This window comes from Pundamilia nyererei, unplaced genomic scaffold, assembly GCF_000239375.1.
Source record: "Pundamilia nyererei isolate P.nyererei 1_Seehausen unplaced genomic scaffold, PunNye1.0 scaffold00295, whole genome shotgun sequence".
Classification (NCBI taxonomy): domain Eukaryota; kingdom Metazoa; phylum Chordata; class Actinopteri; order Cichliformes; family Cichlidae; genus Pundamilia; species Pundamilia nyererei.
The window spans coordinates 446,730-462,275 of NW_005187696.1; the positions used below are offsets into that span (position 1 = coordinate 446,730).

Genomic DNA, 15,546 nt, shown 5'->3' on the forward strand with positions numbered 1-15,546 from the left:
TCCCTGAGCCTGGTTCTGCCGGAGGTTTCTTCCTGTTAAAAGGGAGTTTTTCCTTCCCACTGTCGCCAAAGTGCTTGCTCATAGGGGGTCATATGATTATTGGGTTTTTCTCTGTATCTATGAAGCGCCTTGAGGCAACTTTTGTTGTGATTTGGCGCTATATAAATAAAATTGAATTAAATTGAATAGTGCTCACTACAGTGGACAGCTATTCAAAGGCTGTTTTCTTGTATTTGTGTCAGTGTTGATGGTATACTTCCACTAGTTTAACTAACTGGTGTGTGTCATCTGGCTTCATGGATAGATAAAGCTGGGTATCATCTGCATAGAATGAAAATGCTGTGCCTTTTGATAATACTACCTAAGGAAAACAGAACAGAACCCCGGTGGAACTCCACTGATTATATAGTGAGATCAATGAGCTCAGGCTTTTACATGCACGCTACTGATTTCCATTAAAACAAAGAATAAGTGACAACATTCTACTGTGCAAGAAAAACTTTAATGAAATACAGATTTAAAAGAAACAGTTCAGTTAAAAGGCACTAAGGCAACAATGCTTTTTAAAAGATGTAATTTAATCTAAAGTGCAAATGCTGCAGTTAATTAAGCATTAGTTAGGAAGAAAACATTCTCCACTCATTTTCTCCTTTAGTAGTATGACTTTGTGGGAATACTGCTTTAACACAACAAAAGGATGAGGAGGAGTCACAGGTTGACACACCGATTTGCTTCCATTCGTGACCACTGTCTGGTCACTTCATAATGCCAGGCCAGCTGGAAATCAAAATGGAAAGGTGCTCCATCAAGAAAGACAATGACACATTACTAAGGTCGGACAACAGTCTGCAGCTCCCCTTCCTATACTTTAAATCTGTTAACCTTTAAGGCTACTATTTAACAATCCTCCATAGTGTAAAGGTTTACACGTGTGCATAAACAAGCAAAAGATCTCCTGGCATAATCCCAGGAGGAGACACAAACTTCTTTGGGGTTGCATCAGGAAGGCCATCCAGCATAAAACACAATTAAACAAGGGGAGCGATCCACTGTGGTAACCCCTTGAGAATAAGGCAACAGCTGAAAGCAGCTTTAATTTATACATACAAACTGAGAAATGGAGCAAGAAGGTCAATTTTTATGTGTTTTTGTAACTTATAACTCCTCCTTATCCTTGTGTTGCAAAACTAATCAGCAGGTAGGAATATAGTACCATGTATAATTCTATAGGCAGTACAAGCTTTCAGAACAATCTCCCCACAGAGTCAGGCTGGACACCCACTCTTCAGCACATCTCTGGTTGCATCTTTGCTGCCCGGCAGCGTAGGACTTTCAGGAAGCTGTCAATCTTGTGAGAGTCCCGACGGAGGCAGGACATCAGAAAGTTGAAGTTGATCAACTTGGTAATCTTGTCCTGGCCGAGGCTGGTGCCTCCTCGGTAGGGCAGTGAAGTGATGGCCTGAGCAGATGAACCCATCTGGACACAAACAGGCCGGGAAAAATCATTTTAATGATACATTTTGTATTTGCACTGTAAATGAAAATAACTTTTTATTTTCCCCCCAAAGCTCCTGCAGCCATCTCTTACACACCTTGCTAGATAGTACATCCAGGCCATCCTTGAGACTTTTGGAGTACTGCTGCATCTCCTGGATCTTGTTGAATATGGTGCTTTGTGCTGGGTGAGGCAGGGCACTAGCGGAGGAGGACAGGAGTACGAGAGGGTCCGACCAGGCTTGGAGGAGGGAGCGAGCCAGGGACATCAAATCTGACTCCTGGACAAGAAATAAATAGAAACAATACCACAAGAAGGTGAAGATGTTTGAGGGAAAACAGAAGCAGTATGCAGATTTGTGTCAGTCAGATACAGATTTCTTACTTTTGTCTAACTAAAGTTAAAAGGGGGGCAGGGGACTTCCCATGATGCACTCAGTGTTTCCTCTTTTCAGTGTCTGTGTGTTTACACACCACTCTGCATTTGATCATTAGCGATTATAAAACTCAGGCTCTCTTCCACAGTGTCTCTTTTGGCCTGTTTACCTCCGATTACCCTAAATCAGGGGTGCCCAATCCCGGTCCTCGAGAGCTACCGTCCTGCAGCTTTTAGATGCATCCTTGTTCCCACACACCTGAATCAAATGAATGGCTTGTTATCAGGCCTTTGCCAAACATGATGGCATGCTGTAGAGATCAAACCATTTAAATCAGCTGTGTTGGAGTAGGGATGCATCTAAAAGCTGCAGGACGGTAGCTCTCGAGGACCGGGATTGGGCACCCCTGCCCTAAATCGATCACAGCAGAATCCGAGGCTGGTTCTGCGAAAGGAAGTTCTGTAAAAAGGAAGTTTTTCCTTCCCACCGTCACCAAGGGGGTCATCTGATTGTTGTGGTTTTTTCTCTCTAGTCTTTACCCTACAATATAAAGCACCTAAAGGCAACTTATTGTGACTTTGCTCCATCAAAATAAACAGATATCATTGAATTGTGTTGAAAATACCCCTTTTTTTCTTGTTAGCTTTTGTAGACAGTCAAATCCACACAGTCATTCTCAAAGTACTCTTTAAATGACTTACTGCTTAAAGGGGCCTCTGGAATATAATGTATTTCGCATGAGCTTGCAAGGTTGACATTCAATTTGATGTATAAGAGACAGTGGGGAAGGTGTTAAATACAAAACTGAATAATATGGTAAATGGTAAATGGCCTGTATTTATATAGCGCTTTTCTAGTCCCTAAGGACCCCAAAGCGCTTTACACAACCTGTCATCCACCCATTCACACACACATTCACACACTGGTGATGGCGAGCTAATATGTGGTTAAAGCACATAGAAAGCAAACAATAATGTCAATACTGGAGTAAAAGCACTTACCGATACTTGAAGTGCTTGGTCCTTGTCAATGGGCGTCTGTAGAGAGGAGGTGTGGCACATTGCGGGACGCGGCATGATCACCCTGCCTATAGGAGGGAAGTGAGAGTCCTGGGAGGGACAGAAGTTGAGCGTTAGTCTCTTTAAAAAAAGAAAACGAACAGATTTTTCTCTGTGATGGAACGTAAGGATGCAGAATGCTTTAATTCAACAGAAAGGCTTTCAATCCCCACTTTTCAGGACATTAAATGAATATTGTCCTGCTCGAATAGATCAGTTACAATTGTTTGCTGTAATTCAGTGCATAGTTCCTGAAGATGAGGCAGCTTCAAGCAGACCCACTGCACTGCATGTCAAGCTAATAAGGAAGCATCGGGTTTAAACAGGAAGTTTGTGTTTTTTATGTTTGGGGAGACTGTGACATTTCATTTACAGTGCAAACACACACACACAAACAGGTACAGACCAGCTCCTGGGTGAGCGTCGTGCTGAGCGAGTGCAGTTTGTCAGAGTGCTGAGAGGCTCGCTCGAGCAGTTCGTTGATGGGGACGGCTCTGCACATTGCCACCACACACAACACTGTGAAGCATGAAAAGATGAGCGGAGGCAGAGTTAGAGAAAGCAGCTGCAGGGCCACAGTTTGGTGTCCTTTAGGCTTTTTCCCTCTTTTTCTCTTACGTCTGCTTATCGGGGGGGCTGGGTGGAATGTGAGCATCATTCAACAGGTACAGCTGTCATTTGTTTTTCCTTATTTTTCTCTTATGTTTGAGTTAAAATTTCTGACCTGCATCTAATCTATAAAAGGTATACTTTATTTATAGAAACAAAATTTCTTGTTAATCATAAATATAAATATTACGCTAGGCCTGATAACTGATTTTCAATCTGGCTTTAGTCAATGCAAAAGTGCCATCATCAGTGCTGCCATTATAATTATTAGGTTAATTTAATTCAAAATGTTATGCACTGAAAAATACATTAAGAATACATTATTATGGCTTTCTAACTTCTAATATAATAAATAAATAAATAAACACAAATTAATAGCCAACTCTGGTGCAATCATTTTTAAACATAACTTTTTAAAATCCCCTTAAAAAAAACAAAAAAATATTTTTTTTTAATAATTACTACAATACGTTGAATAACAAGCAAGAACACTTAGTGAAAAAAGTATATTAGTGAATGAATGGTACGTGTCATATAATTTTATTGAAAGCTAATCTAAATTTGGTTTATATAGGGCAAAGAAATGATCAGACCACTGCAATAAACAATGTTATTAGGATGATATTTACGTTTAATATATGCGATACAGATGCATATATTGATGTTATGCAGTTTGGTTGTCAGTGCTGGTGAGCAAACTTGTAACAGTGTTGTTTCTAAATATAATCACGCTTACAAATTTGTATCTTGTTGGTACAAAACTGTAGAACCTCAGGTCTGAACATTTACATTTTCATAAACGCAAATTTTAACTTCTAACATTTTCTTTTAAAGCAAATGATCCATTCTAAGCGTCATGGAGTGTTCTGTACAAATCAGTTTTCAGAAGTAAAACGGCTACGCTGAGCTCACCTGTCATGAAGAGGTTGGTTCCACTGGTTCTTCTCTGAGCCATCTCTCTTCTTTTTCTGTCCGTTAGCCGTCGCTTCTTCTCCTCGTCGCTTTTTCTTCTTCTTGGTCCATCTTGCCTCCATTTTATAGTTCTTTGGCTCCAGTTGTTTGGTTATGCAGGAGCAGGGTGACTGTGTGCTAATTGTCAAGAACTTGCTGGAACCAGTTTATAATGAGAAACATGGTGGAGGGGCTTTGAATGGATGCAACAGGATGCAGTCACAGGTTGATAAGGTGTGCGTGTGTGTGTGTGTGTGTGTGTGTGTGTGTGTGTGTGTGGTGGGGGTAAGGTGGAAAATGTTTGTTCCTGATTCTGATTGGGTGGATGAATAAAAATGCTCACATAAAGTTTTGTAAAAGCGCCGTGACACATGCAGGTTTGACGTAACCAACCAACAGGTTCTCCCACAGGACACGAAAACTCTAACACAACTCTAACACACCTGGATTACAACTGATCTTTTCAGTCCTTGAGCTTCTTCCATTTAAGCCATTAAACTTACAATTCTCATTAAATGATCTAGATGACATGACATAAGTCAAAGTAGAAATGAAAATCTTCAGTTTTAATAACCAGGATGAGCTGTGGGACCAAACAATTTGTAAGTTGACCGTTAATCTTCTTACAAATGTATTTTACAAATCACAAATATTTAGAAAAATATTAAAATATTGTTATAAATAAAATATGAGAATAATATTATGAATTCCTTAGTAATACGTACCAGTTTTAGCTGAAGAGACTCAGTAAGATCTTAAATGTCATGCTATGTATTTGTTAATGATAAATATTGTTACATAATAAAAGTTTAATTACTGATCAGTGAGACCATCCTGATCATCAGGCATCAAATACTGCTGAGATGTGCACATGCTGTTGTTTATCATTTCTCTGTAGGCACCTGTTGCCAAAACTAAGAAACATCATATTTGAACTAAAATCACACTTTCAGTTATTAATGATTAGTGAAGAGTAAATAAAAGTGGTAACGATTAAAAAAATAACATCTTGAATCTTGTCAACTAAACATGTATCTTTGCATTACTATTGATGGTTATTATAAAGCATTACACAGTATACTTATGTACACCAGGTCATACTTGTGCCTATTTAGTATGCTTTTAACCTTTGAGTAGAGTTAAATCTTGCTCTTCTCACCCGCAAACTCATTTTGCAAAATACAGGCAGTGGAGGCATCTGCTGGACAAACACGGAAGTACACACACACACACACATCCCCCATTCCTTTTCCAGGGTGTGTGTGTGTGTTTGTGGGGGGGGGGTTACTGGGCTAACTGGTGAGAAGTGACAAAAAGCAAATGACTTGACGTAAAATTCAGCTTTTCTGAGATTTCATCTCGTTTTATAGAGTATCAGCAATTGATCCTTGTTGGTCTCGTCTTTGGCGACCGACAAAGTCTGTAATCACCTCATTCTTAATGGTGCTGTGATTTAATTTATGATGATTTTATTGATATTTTTTTCCAAGCAGCTCTTTCCATCAGGTTTGTGTGCAATCCATGGAGATTTTAGCAGAGCTGATTATGGCGCTGCCTCTTTCCTCTTTCCTAGAGCCCACTCATGAAGATGAAACTTTTCCCATGCCCGAACCCAAAAAACATTTCACTTTCTTAAAGAACATGAGCAATTGTTTCTAGAGCTCTGTGCTCTGTCTCAACCTCAGGTCCTGTGCCATTTGGGCAACTACGAATAAAAGGTGTTGTTTGACAGTAAAGCAGATTTGATGACAATTTTGTGACTAGCAAGTCATTAAGCAATCAGTGAGTAGTCAGATTTTCTCAATGCACATCATGACTTCTGATTGTAAAAAGAGACTTCATAATGGGACTGCCTAACCAATACGGTCTCTACATACAGTCTGTGGCTCTACTGTTTTACCTACAGTCTACAGTTTGTAATGGTAGGGTCATCATCAAGACAGCGATGGCGATGAACACCAAACCAGTTTGTGACGTGACAGTGGCGACGTCTATCTTTTATCGATGCCTCGAGCACAAAAAGGCACGTTTGTGATGTGGTGTTGACTGTTTCATCAAACGGGCTCCTGTTCCCTTTGTGGACACATTCTCCAAAAGTCAAGAGGTCATGTATGTGATGCTCGCTTTAAACAGCCCTCCCATACACTCCCCCCCCCAACCTTATCCTTTCAGACTATACTACCAAAGTACCACAGCAGGCGTCTCATGTGTGACCTACAGACTGACTTTGAAGGCTCCTCTGATTTTAGCACCACCTCCAGCATGCACACACACGTTTTTGTATTCTACCTGCTGGCAGCAGATTCCTGTTTATTGTCAAGAAAACAGTTCATGTTGTTGGCTTTGTCTCACAGAGCAACACTGACTGTGTGCTTGCATGTTTAGTAAATATGCATGCGGTGTTTAAATCATGCCAAGTCAGCATGCGGCCTGAGGGTCTTACGTGTATGAGGGAGGAAGCTGCACATAGATGAGCTAAAAATGAATCAGAATAAGAGAAAAAGAAAAATGTGAGAACCTCCAGAGTCATATTTCATTGTTTTATGGACTGTTAGGGTGGCCTTGCTGCAGGTCACCACAGTGCAGCCAGCACGCTATGCATTAAATGTTACACATTTATGTGAATCCCCCCCCCTCCTCTTGAGTTCCCTTTAACCCCCATGGTGTCTCAAACAGAAGCATCTTCTTTTTTAGGCTGTTGCTCTTTTGACTTTCCATATTCCACCTCGCCACTCCCCCTCCCCCAAACACTCCCTGTTTGTCTTTCAGACTGCTGACAGCAAACCCACCGTGCACAGTTTTTTCCCCTAGCTGTCCACCTCAGGATCCAGACATCCCATCTGCAGATAGGTAGGATTTAACAGCATTGGTGAATACATTTAAGCAGGTATGCTGGGGTTTCTGCACAGGAAGCCACTTCTGTGATTGAAAGTACATGGTGTACTTGTCCTGACGCGCATGAGCAACATAGTTGTTTTGCCCAAAGAGATGTTTTCCTTCTTTTCTGTAAAAATAATGCTTACAGTGGACACTGGGTAATCTGATGACATGTCTTTTTTTCCTTGAATAGTGGAATTTGGTCATAATTTGTTCGTGCTTTACCCCATGACTTCATGCCAGTGAAATTACGCATGAGTGAGCATTATTTTTGGGAGAGAAGGTGACGGAAAGAGGAGTCTGTTTGTTTTTTAAAAGCAAAGAACTAAGTGGTTGGCATTGTATGCTAATGTAATTTAGGGACACTTTTCTCTGTGGAATATGAATGAGGAGTTTGGACTGTTGGATTGTTTCAGGGTCCTGAAACAATCCGAGTGTGAGTCCTGGCTGATGTGTGGCTGAGATCGTAAAAGAAAAGAAGTAAAAAAAAGAAAAGAAAAGCATGTGTTGTTTTATCGTGAAACTCCGCAGCGGTGGCTACAAAAACCGCCTAAGTTAATAATGCTCACACACATGCATTCACTCCCTCTTCCTTAAATGGGATTGTGACAAGTGTATAAATCTTTTCAAGCCACGTAGTGGGAGCAGAATTACACAGAATTATGATCCTTATTCAAGCAGCAGTTGTGGCTAATTGAGTGTCATCTTCAGGGTGTCTGATGTACACCCAGTTCCTGTTAAACGATCCGTCTTTGTATGAGGTGTGGACTCTGGACAATGACTTCCACTTCCTGTGCTTTACTGAATTCAAATTCAAATTTATAAGACAATCACAGTTGTTATTATTATTATTATTATTATTATTATTATTATTCTTTTCTTTTTAATGATGATGGTGAAAGGAAATTCCTTTTTATTCCTATTTATTCCAACATTCCCAAGGGTCTCACCTTTGTCTGTTCTGGTTAATTTTTTAAAGCAAAGTTAGTCTGTATCCAAAAAACAAACAAATTTGTTAGAATCTAACCAGCAGCTCTGAAGGCGCCAGGCCACAACATGAAACGATAAAGCAGTATGCTCAGTGTAGCTCAGCTGGTGTATTAAAATGGATCTGACACACTTTTCAGACTTACAGAATAGACTGCATTTCACTTAGTTGCAAGTTGAAGGCTGAAAATCAAACTGGCCTCTTTTCTTCGTATTTTCCGTATATTATTTTATTTACTCTGGAGCTAGTTAGCTTAATTTAGCATGAATACTCCACGTGTGACCAAATATCCCAATGTCAGGTTTTCACCTATTTGAAGAAAAAAAAATTCACAATAACAGTAATATTACAGTACAGTAATATTACATATATATTACAGTACAAATATATAAATGAAATCAGGAAAAATGCATTTGTACCATACCAAAGCTGTAAGCTAGCTGTTCCCAACAGCTAGCTTACAGCTTAAAGTAAGCTAACAATGTCCTGGCGCTGTGTGTGTGTGTGTGTGTGTGTGTGTGTGTGTGTCACTTTTTCTTTTCTTGGTGGGGACCAAAATCTGAACTTTACTATCCTCGTGGGGACCACCAGCCCTATTGGTTCCCACGAGTTCGATGGCATTTTTCACACTCAAAGTGTGGTTTTAGTGTCAGGGTTATGGTTATGGTTAGGTTTAGGGTAAGGGTTAGGCATTCACTTTTGATTGTTAGGGTAAGCGCCATGGGAAAGCATTATGTCAATGAGATGTCCCCACTAGGACAGCAACACCTGACGTGTGTGTGTGTGTGTGTGTGTGTGTGTGCTTTTCCCAGAAAATTTGTTTTCCCTTTCTCCAAATTATGGTTAGGGTGGAGTTAGGGTTAGAGTTACCCACTCAGACCTCGCGGGGTTAACTGTCTGCTGACATCACCAAAATGGCAGCCAAATGAATAAGAGGAAAACCAATCTTCTGATCATAAAGGGAAGGTAAAAGCAGCAGACAGATTAAAAACCAATATTTATAAAAGTTATACCGTATAAGTGAGTAAATCTACATGCTGGATGAAAAGCAAAACCTTTATCTTGGCAGCGAGTAGGAGCCGTTGTGAATAGAATTGGAGTCGGGATGGAGGGATTGAGGCCCCTGCTCTTCGGTGGGTTGCAGGAAAAGTGGAGCAGAGAGATGATGAGACATCATGAAGGTTAATTTTTTTTAAAGCAAAGTTAGTCTGTATCCAAAAAACAAACAAACAAATTTGTTAGAATCTAACCAGCAGCTCATCAAAAAACTCAATCAGAACATTAATTAATAGTAAAAATTACAATTAGCAGCCTTCGTCCTAACTCTGACATTCCACGCAGTTCTCATGTGACCTTGGGAAAACTTTGGAGTTTGGTCACATTTTCCCACAAGGACACTTGGCTTCACTGATTTTGACTAAATGCAATAAATAAAGGTATTTAATTTTGCCTAGTGATTGTAAAAGATGGTGCCCTTTAACGTGTTTCCTTGTTATATATATTCCTTGACCTTTCAGGAATGGCAGCCATGAGCTGTGATGAAGACTTGCAGTTGCACAGAATTACCAGTAGATGGCAGCTTTTTGACAGACAGCTCTCGTTGGAAGACGAGCTGTCATGGTTGTCATGTGTGTGTGTACTTGCTTACACACACACACACACACACACACACACACACACACACACACACACACACACACACACACACACACGTACGTTCATTTCACAGTCCACAAAGCGACAACTTTAAAAACCTGACTTCAGGCCACTCTGATTTCTGATTTTTCATTTCACAGACATAGTAGTGGTATTGGTCGCTTCAGTGCATCATGGAGTTTTTATCTATTTTCTGAATGCCTGAACTAACACCTGTTAAGTAGTATTATAGTCATCAAACCTGTGTGATGAACCTCATAAATAAGGAACCCCAACAAATTCTAGAATCCTTTTTCTGTCCTTGTTCCTAAATCTTCCTCTTCTGGGTCACTGCCCTTTCACCTCTTCCACCCCCTCCCTCAGTTCTTGACTGCTATGTACACACGTGTGCTTCCCCTCTCACATGTTTTATCTCCTCCCACCTCCCGCTGTGCTCCCCTCCCCTTTCACCAGCTCGCTCACATCTCTACTTTCTCTCTCTGTCTGTCTCCGTTGGTGGCGCTGGGATCCATAGGCGTTCAGAGGACAAGAACTGGACAGCATACGCACCCTCAACACCACGTAGCAGCACCACCGCAGACATGTCGGACTCTGAAACCGCCGCCGCCCCTGCTGAGGCCCCCGTCCCTGCTGCTTGTGCAAACATCAAGGCTGACCTGGACAAGTGGTAGGTGCATGTTGGAGTGATTAACAGAAAAACAGTTTATATGTTTCTCATTTGCATATTTGCATATCCTTTAGAGTTGAAGAAAGGTTCTTATCCCAGACGCCAAAAACATAATAGGAACCTCTTGCAGTTCTTGGGTACACCTTTGATGCCTACACAAGTTCATCTCTGACTCTCAGAGTTGCCTTTAAACGTTTACACGCTGAGAAGTCAAAACCGAATTATCTGGATCATTCGTGATGTTCTTGGCCGTTACTTAACGAGCTATCAAACTGGAAAGAAAAACACCACGGCACCCAAATTAAGGGGGAGACTCGCATGTGTGGCAGCGGCTGGTCGTGGACTGCGGTATCCTAAAGTGCGCCATCCCAAAATGGAGTCGCTTCAGCGGTCATTGGCGTTTGCACTAAAAGTCTCCACATCTTGCATGTTGAGATGTAAATGAATTTGACAACCTAGCTGAGCGCAAGTTTGAAGGTTATGAAAACTTAGGGTACCCCATGTAGGGCAGAGCGATTAAGGGATTAATGATGCGTGACAGCGGTGGTGATGCTCGATGCTTGGCCATACGGATGGATGGAGGCTGGGAATCTGTTTACGTCACTTGCCTCCCTTTCCCCAGAATTCCTCGCGTTAGCTCGTTCTGTGTCTCCTTTAGCCTCTTGCTATGTCAACAGACACAACAGATGCTGCTTTGTGAGAATGGAGGATAGCAATGACATAACACTACGACAGACATTTAGAGGTCTGAGTTCTTCACAGTCAAGTTCAATGAACTCCAGGGAACAGTTTTTATAGTGATTTCTTCAGTTGTAGTTGGAATTTGAGCTGTTCTGGTGTTAATAATTATGTGCTGGCAAAGTAAACACATTTTATTGATAGCAAAAGCTGCCCAGTTTTCTTCAGCCAGCCTGTTAAGTCTTGATAAGGTGGATATGAATGTGTGAAGCTATTAGATAAGCAAGCAGGTTGAGTGGGAATGGAAGGCATGGCATGGGTAATTGGCTAATCATGCGCCAGTGTGTTGATGACCTTTCCGATACCTCTGATATTTCTAGGTGAATGTTGAGGTTTAACATATATTCAAATGAAATATACAACTGATAACTGATTGATAAGTTCAGTTCCTCTTATGTTAAAGAATACACTGGGCACTCTGGCCAAAGCTGGCACTCTCAAGAGTATTTGAAAGTAAATGTTTTAAGGTGATAAGATGTTCTGTTGCTCATGCGGCATATCATGGTTTTACAAGATTATACTGTATGCGGGTCATTGCATGAAGCTGACCTGAACCTAACCTTGAAAGGTTGAAAATCAGGCAGCACCAGCACTATTTGTCCTTTAAGTTGTATAGAGCCAGAGTTAATTGTCCTACACTGATATTTGTCCCATAACCTGTAATTTCTGTGGCATCACTTTTTAAACTAGGGATAAATTTAACAGAAAAATAATTATGCTAACAAATTAATCATCAGTGAGTGCAGAATGGCAATCACTGTGAAACGAGTGTGTGTGTGTGTGTGTGTGTGTGTGTTGAGCTTAGAAATGTCACCAGAATCAGCAACTTTACAGAGTATTTTTAAGGAATTTTAGCTATTAGTTTAAGCTAGCTTCACAGACCTGGTTTGTTGTTTACCTTCTTACAGTGCTATTTTTGGCCACATGGGCCTTGTAAATGACCCATTCATTAAGAATGGGAGAATTAGGTACTAACTGGTAAACACACAGCACTTACCTGCTTAGCAATTAGCAGCTAAATGTTAAATTAAAACTACAGGGGTGTGTCGTGTTGGTAGCAGCTAATGCTAGCATTCTAGGCACGGCCCCATCGTTCTAATTCCCTAAGATCTGTAAGCAGACTTTTTTATATGAAACTGAAAGTCTAACCTCTTAGCTGTTGGGAATCCCACACTCATTCAGCTTTGCTCCTAAATTCATACGCTACATGTAAAAAGTAGATTTATTTTGCTGATACTGACATTCAAATTAACTTCTTTGGTTTAAGGTACAGTTTATACAAGTCAGCTCTCTATAGGACTTGCATCAGTATACATGCTCGCTTATATGATGGATGCTCCTGTGTACATTCATGTGCTGAAAGGAAGAATTCTTGCTATACTGCGGTCTCCATCAGCCAATTTTGAGCCAACTGTAGAGCCAAGAGGGCTCTGCCCTGTGTAAGCAATATATCAGAAATACCTGCGTATTTATAGACAGCAGCTTGTCAAAGTCATGGATAGAAATGTTACAAGTGTGACTGTATATGCTGGGTATCATTGCATGTTACTAGTCGGAGGTCACATTACTGCTCCACCTGACACCTGCTCCTTTTTAAGCAGGGCAGCCAAATAAGCAAACGCTTCTCTTTCACACCCAGCTGGAAACTTAGAGGGCAGCCATGATTAATATAGTCATGACCCTGTCAAGGTCACAGTGGCAAAGTCACACAGAGGTGAAGTGAGCAGGTTAAAAACTAAAATGTAATGCATGAACAGTATATCAACTATATTTTCCTTGACATTTATGATGAACTGAACTTGACGATGACTAACTAGCATTAATAAAGTGTTAAAAACATTATAAATTATAAATATATGTTTATTCCATACATTTTTCAAAAATTGCTCTTATTGATAAATGAATCACATGTTGTGTTATTTGTTTCAACCAGAGGCCTCAAATAAAGTTGGCACGATACCACTTTTTTATGTCCGATACCAATACCAATATCATAAATTTGTAATAATATCTGCCGATACTGATATGAATCTGCTATAGCGTATTTTTTAATCAATAAAACTGTTTGTTTTTTTAATATCTTGCTGCATTTTGTATAAGTTCATACTTTTTGTCTTAAAAAGACAAAAAAACAAAACCACTAAAGCTATTCTCTTATACTTGTATTCAAAAAATACACTGCACCCAAAATAGTTCATAGTTCTAATAAACTTAAATCCTCCATCCTCCCTATTCTGGTATTTTAAAGAGTACTTAGCAGAAATATTAAACAACCTAACTAATAGGGCTGCCAACTCCCAGCAAAAAAATTGGGAACCACCCTCCGCCTCGTTTTGCTTAATTGACGTAATCAACTTTAATTTAATGCACGTGTACAAAATTTTTTTTTTTAATTAAAAGAAATGCACAGAAATAAATTATTTTTCTACAATAAACAAATAGATAGAAATCTTTCTTCAACAGAATTGCAGACTGCACAGATGGTACCTTTCCAAAGAAAAAAGTACTATAGCTTACTAGGGTATATATTCAGGGATGCACATAAGTGGTCCGCAGGTGCGCATTCGCTGTCAAAATAAAAGATGCGCACCAGATAAGAAGCACATATTCGAGAAAACGCGCTTCTTTTGCATAAGTAATTGCTTACGGAGCTTGCTTCTTCGACATCTGTAAGAGTTCTGAACAAATGTCTGTCCTCCTCCAGAACATCTTATGTACACAAACACACGTTCCAACTTCTTATCCGGTGCGCGTCTTTTATTTTGACAGCGAATGCGCACCTGCGGACCATTTATGTGTACCCCTGTATATATTAGACTTAACAGTTACTATATACAGTAATGGACTTCTATACATTTTACATCAGATGAAAACTTTGGTTGTAAGATTCAGATAATTCATTATTAAAAGCTCGACATTTTAAATGAGAATAAGAAAGAAAAGTATGTCTTTGTGCCCCCTTGTCCCTGTTATTGCCGTCCCTGGCCCCCTGGCATAACTTTGCTAGATCTGCCCCTGCACAGTTACCAGCTGTCAGCTGCATAGAAAAGAATCCTGGTGTAGAAAGTAAATAGAGAAGAGGCAGTCGCTCCATATATCAGTTGTTAAGCTTAGCGTGGGAATGCTTTACAAACATTCAGAGATGAACTTACACACTTGCTTTACTTCTCTCTGGGATCACTTCCTCGGAGATGAAATGCCGGGTTGGTAGCAACGCTCCAAATGCTCAACCAGACCGCCAACAGGTCTGGCGCGCCACAGCCGCTCTATCACGTGACGCATACTGCTCCCACGTGCTAAGGTTCTGACCTGAGTTACGCCATGTCGCAAGTTTTGTGAGGTGCTTTGGGGATATTTAATGGATCGGATTACATTTTTTATATCTCTCCGATATCCGAGCCAGTAATTTAGGTCAGTATCGGACCAATGCTTAATATCGGATCGGTCCATCCCTAGTCTCAAAACACCTCTAGCTGCTCCAGTGGCTCCCTTAATTTATTTAAATTCATTTATATAAATGAATAAATTTATAAAAGAAGGCAATGTGCCATGTTTATCAATGTAACTTCTATTTATTGCTGCTGAAAATTATTCCTTAAATTGTCTAGTTGTAAAAACGTGTAACCTATACCTGTATGTACCTAGGGTGCTACGTGTTTTATTTATTATGATTCATTTGCAAAAATACAGGTAGGACTGAAAGTATCTCTTTAGCTTTTAACATAAGCATAGACATACCAACACATATTTACTTCCTCTACTTCAGGTTCTCTTTTGCTGGTATAATAACAATGTATTTTTTTTAAAGAGCAAGCTCTTTTTTTAGTTCAATAATTGCATAAATGCAACAAAACATGATATTACTTTAATGAAATTGCAAAGTTAAAGTACCAAATGGTCATAGATAGCTCACTGAAGAGTAGCCACAGTCTCAAAGTCTCCTCAAAAATGAGGTCAAGGCTGGTTTAGACACCTGTTTGCAAGCCATGGCGATCTATGCAAACTCCTACAGTGAACATGCTGAATGTTAGCCATAGGAACCGTGGACATGCTGGCCTTACTCTTCCTCTGCCTTCCATAAACACTCTCACACTCACTTCCACAGTCGGCCTCTTTGGGCCCGATCGCCTG

At 40.2% G+C, this 15,546-nt stretch overlaps 1 protein-coding gene and 1 long non-coding RNA gene across 3 annotated transcripts in view; one reads left to right on the top strand and one right to left on the bottom strand.

The window, feature by feature from the left end:
* Positions 1-1,149: 1,149 nt before the first annotated feature.
* prl (prolactin) lies at positions 1,150-4,640 on the bottom strand. The gene is made up of 5 exons (XM_005750997.1): positions 4,451-4,640; positions 3,336-3,448; positions 2,873-2,980; positions 1,593-1,775; positions 1,150-1,477 (listed from the first exon to the last, which is right to left on the bottom strand). The coding sequence occupies exons 1-5, from the start codon at positions 4,491-4,493 to the stop codon at positions 1,286-1,288; spliced, it is 639 nt and encodes a 212-aa protein (XP_005751054.1). The 5' UTR covers positions 4,494-4,640; the 3' UTR covers positions 1,150-1,285.
* Positions 4,641-7,228: 2,588 nt separating this feature from the next.
* Positions 7,229-15,546, top strand: part of LOC106456495 (uncharacterized) — a 12,208-nt gene continuing 3,890 nt past the window's right edge. Inside the window, exons 1-2 of one of the 2 annotated variants that reach the window (XR_001290608.1) lie at positions 7,229-7,339; positions 10,525-10,677. This is a non-coding gene — a long non-coding RNA (uncharacterized LOC106456495). Of the gene's footprint in view, positions 7,340-10,430; positions 10,678-15,546 lie in introns of those variants that run through there. The other variant, XR_001290607.1, reaches the window with a different exon arrangement.

Excerpts from the sequence above, each read along its gene's own strand:
- prl (XM_005750997.1), bottom strand. The coding sequence starts at position 4,493 with ATGGCTCAGAGAAGAACCAGTGGAACCAACCTCTTCATGACAG. Across the intron at positions 3,449-4,450 it reads AACCAACCTCTTCATGACAG|TGTTGTGTGTGGTGGCAATG; the intron begins GTGAGCTCAGCG and ends CATGCTTCACAG. Across the intron at positions 1,478-1,592 it reads TGGATGTACTATCTAGCAAG|ATGGGTTCATCTGCTCAGGC; the intron begins GTGTGTAAGAGA and ends GTTTGTGTCCAG.